At 44.5% G+C, this 6,304-nt stretch overlaps 1 protein-coding gene across 1 annotated transcript in view; it reads right to left on the reverse strand.

Moving 5' to 3' along the window:
* Positions 1-6,304, reverse strand: part of T265_09809 (hypothetical protein) — a gene marked incomplete at both ends in the record, with an annotated part of 30,275 nt that overhangs the window by 22,185 nt on the left and 1,786 nt on the right. The window contains 3 exons of the mRNA XM_009175986.1: positions 1,250-1,375; positions 4,672-4,772; positions 5,892-6,143. Coding sequence (XP_009174250.1) covers positions 1,250-1,375; positions 4,672-4,772; positions 5,892-6,143 — 479 coding nt within the window. The remainder of the gene's footprint in view (positions 1-1,249; positions 1,376-4,671; positions 4,773-5,891; positions 6,144-6,304) is intronic.

A 6,304-nucleotide genomic window follows, 5' to 3' on the forward strand; every position in this document is an offset into this window, starting at 1 on the left:
AGTTGTGTTAATAAATAGGGATGATCTTTCGGCGTAGTTTCAGTGATGAATACCGAGCAAATTAGAAGGCGTTTCGTAGAGGTGGTCAAAACGCCCAGTTTGGTTGTGTCCTATTCACCCCCCATTAGGCAACGGGCCATTCTCGGATCTGGGCACAACGCCGAATTTATCTACCTACATCAATATACATCGTATCGCATCTTTGTTTGATGGGCTCTTGGACTCAAGTGGCTTTGCTAACCTGAGGCATCAGTGACCAACTATTTTACGAATATGGAGCGAAAACTCCTGTGGTGCACACCGACGGCCCAAACATTGCTCACCTCTAGCGCAATCAAATTTGAGGTACTTAAGTTCGTTGAATATTTTTTTTCGAAGAACTGAAACGAAATTTATCAGCTGAGAACACTTGATCACGTGGTTATACCGTCGAAGGAAAGCGTGTCGCTGGACGTGGAAACGGTCTGGAAAAAGTCAGGACGAGAACTGACAACGAAACACGCTATCCAACTTAAGTTGGAGGCTCACTCGGGCTGAAACCCAGTCTTTGTGGGCAGTGATCCCTAGTGGTAGTACACTGTTGTTTATAGACGCTGAGAGGGCGACAGTCTATCCAATTATTTCAACCCCTACCAATGGAATATGCTCCAACTTATATGCCAACATGAATGGATATAGAGTCCAGGGTATTCAAGCATCGTCTATCGTGTACAATTCCTTGACAGTGATGACGAGCTCAGAAGCCAGTTGTTGACGCGTCCCAGTGTTGAGGCGATGCTCGACTGCCATACAACCAAAAAATATTTTTGCTTATACTCAAAGTGTTATTTCAGTTTAAGAGAAGAATGGGTGGCATCTACGAAAATTTTTCTCGGTTTTAGCTAGAATATGTCTTTATGTCTTTAACAATTGCCAGTTTGCCATAAAGAAAACAATAATGAGCCCATGAACTCATTAGAGTTTTCAGTTACTGAATTAAACAAAAATAAATAAATCAACTAGGCGGAGTAAACTAACTATAACTCTTTACTTGTATAGGTTAGTTTTTCACCATGACCGTACTTGTATACTGACCAACTCTTCTTGTGCAAAACATCAAAAATAAAACTGTAAACGTGTTCATCGTTTCAGGTGATTCACACCAGGAAATTCCCGAATTCAAATTCCCCATGCCCCTAGGAACTAACTGACAAAATACGTTCAAAATAACCAACTTCTCTGAATAAAACGATAGAATGCATGGATATACCTTGATCATGCCATCTTCTCCCGCGGAAACGACCCATTTCCCGTCGGGCGAGAAACGAGCCATATTCACTCCTCCAGAATGACCCCGGTAGGTGTTGATACAGCCCTTTCTAGAAACATCCCAGAGCTGAAAATGAACCAGGCGAAATAAACTCAGCTGGAGTTCGATGGGCCTTTTTTCACCGACCATTCTTCAATTCAGTGACGTACGCAAGGGCAAATTATTGGACAAATTGATGAGCGTCGGTGTGAATAAACAGATGAAATACATGAACGACAAAGCGCTCCTGCACTAGACACCTGAACTAAAGTTGCCTATACACGGTTGATCTAGTGTTACTCATAAGCTGCATCAACTGGGCTCTGAATTCCACCAGACATTTGAGCCGGGATACAGAAAAACCTCAACCATACATCTCAGATTCGTGGATGAAAACGAATGCGTGGCTCATCTTCTCGACTCAATCCTAGGACCACCACGTCATCGTTGTTGACCCAAATCGGTTGTTGGTTGAATGCATATTCATAATCATCCAGAAAACTTAAAGACATTTCTCCTGGTTCGTTGTAACATAACATAACATAGTTAACCGCTTAGTCTCAGAGGTAGTTTGCGAAAAACGTGCGGGCACCATGCAGAACTTCATCAAACATTGTACCTCGGTGGAACGAACACTGGTGCGAAGAGTGTCGTAGATTGTGAAACCTCTTACACAAACCACCGGCCTGATGGTCCAGTGACGTCACACTCAGTGGATCTCAGTTGCCGCAACACATCGTGCTGTAAGGGTGGCGTACAATTTGTCCTTATGCTGACAAAATGAAGAAAACCACTGCGCAGCACGACGTTGATATGTTGGATTTTTACTGCTATGAATGTTTGGGGTCTTTTTGAAGTACTGTTGTCTCGTTGATAATGAGGATCAAAATGGGTTGAACATCATACACGAGAGATTCATTTGGTTTTCCGATGGTACTCCCACCAAAACCAAATTGGTATGCAAATGAGTGTATAACTCGATTTTCATGTAATTAGGTTTATGGAGACTCGGAGACTGCGCCCATCCGACGAACTCGAAGGGAGGAGACGGTTGTGGATGTCGAAGAGTTTTCGGAAACTCAAAGAGTGGTGCACCAAGTCTGGACAATGTACTGCGGTATCTCGAATATCATACTAACTAAAATACAAAACGATCAACTGCAGCACATCTAGTTGCTTGAAGACCTCATAAACGGGAGTCAGTTGGGTTCCAGGTAAGCCTCCTGTCAGAACCAAATTCATGTGCAGATGACTGAATGAGTTCAGTTTTGTGCGATTTGGGTCCAAACATCCAACAGTTTTATACATGCATTTCCATGACCCAGATACCACAACTTCGACATGAGCCTCAAGACTTCACAATGCTTGGCTCAGCTTTGTGAGTCAATCGAATGGGCTTCCTAGAAAAGCATTATACACGATGCCTGTTTGGACTCAGCAAGATTAGAAATGAAAAGTAGCACCCAACCAGATGGAGGGATTAGTGACATTTTCATGAAGGAAACTACTCACAAGGTTGCTGAAAACTCTTGGACAGCCCACCACCGGTTTTGCCCTTCTTGGAGCTCATTAGGTAGGCGCAGTCCCCGAGCTTCCGTCAACCTTATGTTCTACTTGAATTCATGACATCTTTTACTCTACTTATTGCATGAACCCGGATTAAGTCAGCAACAAAACTAACAAAATTACTGCATACACGATGTAGTGGCAGTGGGGAAATCTGATTTATGGTTCATTTACACTGAAACGATGCAACCGAGGACTTCCATCTGTTCTGGGGAACTTCGTCCGGTAAGTGAAATGGTACATACTACCTGGTAGGGAGAATTTCGACCTCAATAGTCGCAATGGGGATGGCATTTTCATGGGTGCTGTATTTTGAAGTTTTATTGTGGTCCCAGAGGGAGTTCGACAGTCCTAAATGTACCGGCTTGAAGACAACACAAAAATATGCCATCAACACAGAGGAAGAATGATTTCACAAGATGAGTAAAACTTCCATATGAGAAGTCGTCACCCGAGGAGCCAGTAAATACGTGGCCACTTGATGTGGACTGAAGGATGAGCGCCGCCATTTTCTGTCTGCATGAGAGCTAGCCGCGCTGTTGCTTAGCCACTCGTGGTTAAACGGTCAAGAAATGAAACAACGACAGGAAGGTTGCCGGTTCGAAACTCTGACTTGCTGAGATGAGTACTACTGATTTCTAATAAGGATGGGCAGCGCTCCTCGGTTTTCCAACATAGGTTGGTCTCACTGACAGAACGAATTCTCAGTTGAAAATAAACCTGTTGTGGATTCCTTCTGTGATTCAACGACAATCAGTGGTTATTTCTCTATATGTTCGGCCACTAATCAATAGAATGTTCATTACAAGGTTGTTTGTCCCCTGGGTTTTCGCCCCCTGCTTAGGCTCTAGTTACTAATGTCGAGGTTTTGCCGCCTGTTCATCTTCGCTTGCAGTTTCATGTCAATTCCATAGAATCACGACTATCTGCTCCGCGGAAAAACAGGTCACCCGGGGGTCAAAATCGGAAGGCCTCGGATGGCATACGAGTGCGCCAACCACTGCGCCAACTCGACTACTCACGAAGCCCTATTTTAAACGGACCTAAGGGCGAAATTCAATTTGGCACGTACCATATCATCACGCTATCAGCTAAGACTGCAGGTATATTTGTGCCAGGTTCACTGATACCCGTTTTTCAGACAATCGCCGTTACCCCCGAACGCACTGACGGTCTTCTGCGCCGTTATTTCTGTCTGACTGTCCGTATCCAATCGCCCTACTAACCCTTTTTCCACTCCTACCGATGGCGTTGTTGTTGATTGCACGTTCTGTTTAACTCATGGTGCTTATTAAACCACTTGTTCATGGGACCAGTTCTCAATAGAGTATCTACTGCCCCCACCCAACTGTCTCTACAACCTACTAAATACGAACTGTGTATAGTCCGATAGCTCCAACCATCCTGTAAGATCCGCACGCATCTTACATGTATATTGGTCTTCTGCCAACAAGCTCGGCACGCATCTTACATGTATATTGGTCTTCTACCAAGCTCAGCTCATTTCCTAGAGTGTATGGATTGACGTGAACTGCTCTCCACGATAAGAGGTGGTTGTAAATGCTCTTGGTGATCCATGAGGCTGTTTCAGACAGAGAAGAAGGACAGAGTGCAAGAATACTGTTACGGAAACGGTTTGAATGAATCACTCAAACGAGGATCACCATATATGTGCACGTCATCGTGAGCATCATCAGGAATTGGTGTCAATAGCAAAACAAGGTTATTGAACTATGAGTACGTGTGGTCTAGACATATATGTAAGCCATGAAAAATGGATCAAAAATAGAACGGAGACATGCGCTCTATCGTCTTACCTTGACTAAGGTGTCGATCGAGCCGGAGACAACGAAATTACCAAAGGGATGAAAATCCAAAGAGCTGACTGCCGAAGTGTGACCAGACAGGGCGCGTACAACTGGAGACAATAAAAATTTAAGCGTCGGTCAATACAATAATAGCTAATAGCAAATGAAGTCGGGAAATCACGGAGTGACACAGAGGCATACAGAATAGTCACTTCAAAACTGTGGAAGTGACAAACTCATAACAGATACTCAGCTGTTTAAAGAAACGAAAACAACTGACCCGGATACGGCCGTACTTTTAAGTCGCGTGAATATAAATCATCAGTTTTGCTTTGACTCACAAGTGATTTTTTCATTAATATTTTTAGAATTTGAAATAAATTTCGGCGTCTAGAGTTTTATAACGTTGATGCGCCAGTGGTTGGAAAGGGTAGTTGGAAAAGGTAGTCACATGGACAAAAGGGGAATGAAAACTCTCACATAATCGTGGTGCAGCTGTAACCGAAAGACGGCCTAAGAGTCTGAACGGGCCGAGAAGAGCTGAATGGTTCAGTGGTCAACTCTGCGTTCTGAGCTTCAGAGTTAGCGGATTTTGACAGAACAGTGTGAACGACGGGAGTGTTGAATGAACGCAAACTGCTAACCACGTTGCCGATACGGTGTGAACGACCTTATTAAAACGCAACACTTGACCAGTGTGTTGCAGTTCCCTGAATTGCAGAGGACCGTTGAGAACGTGAGCAGGTACGCAGGTGCGAAGATCTGGTAGTTATTCCCATCCGTCTTTGTTCACCATCCGACAACCAAATACTATGTGCAACTAACAGCAGCCGTAACCGCGTATTAACAGACAGAAACTGGATACACCGCTCATACAGGGATTTTCAATACGCGGGTTCATCCTGAGACGTTCAGCTGCAGGGAGAGATGGCCCAAGTCGTTGGAGCGCGAATTTACTGACCGGAAGGTCTGTGGTTGGAACCGGACCTCTGCCTCTCGACTTCCCCTGTCTAGGCTTGGGCAGTCTGGCAGTATCCCTCGTGCTTCACTCTGGTGGCATGGCAGCTAGGCACCGAAAGGGTGCTACAGCTGAACGAATCGATTCGATTCACTCGGCTGCGCGTAAACGCAAAATAATTATTGAGTAAGTTATTTAGACGCGGAGTGATAATGCTGAGGAAAAAGTAAAAATGCTTAAGCGTTGCATTACGATTGCAGAAAGTGATTACTTTTTACTTCCTCTAAGTCCCATATTCGGATAGAGCCAGAAAGTGACCCAGCAGCAACCCGATCTTCCTCTTGACTAAATTCCGTGGCTTCAACCGATGAAGTATGACCAGTTAGGCTGAGGATGCACGCAGGCTTGCCCACGGCCCACAGTTTGACCCGACGGTCTTCGCCTCCGGTCGCCATGACGCGGCCTGACTTGCGGCCCAAACTGACACACGTGACAGCACCCGGAGAATGAGCAACACATTCTTCTGCGTTTAGAAAAAAAAGCACATAAGACCACTGATGACCAGGATGAAAGGGAAACCGGCAATCAATGGCCTCAGACAACCATACAGAATTCTGGGATTCAGCTTTCATATAAAACAAATCCGTGTGTCTGTTGATTAAAATGAATTAAAATGAATTCTAT

This window comes from Opisthorchis viverrini (assembly GCF_000715545.1).
Source record: "Opisthorchis viverrini unplaced genomic scaffold opera_v5_303, whole genome shotgun sequence".
In the NCBI taxonomy this organism is placed as follows: domain Eukaryota; kingdom Metazoa; phylum Platyhelminthes; class Trematoda; order Opisthorchiida; family Opisthorchiidae; genus Opisthorchis; species Opisthorchis viverrini.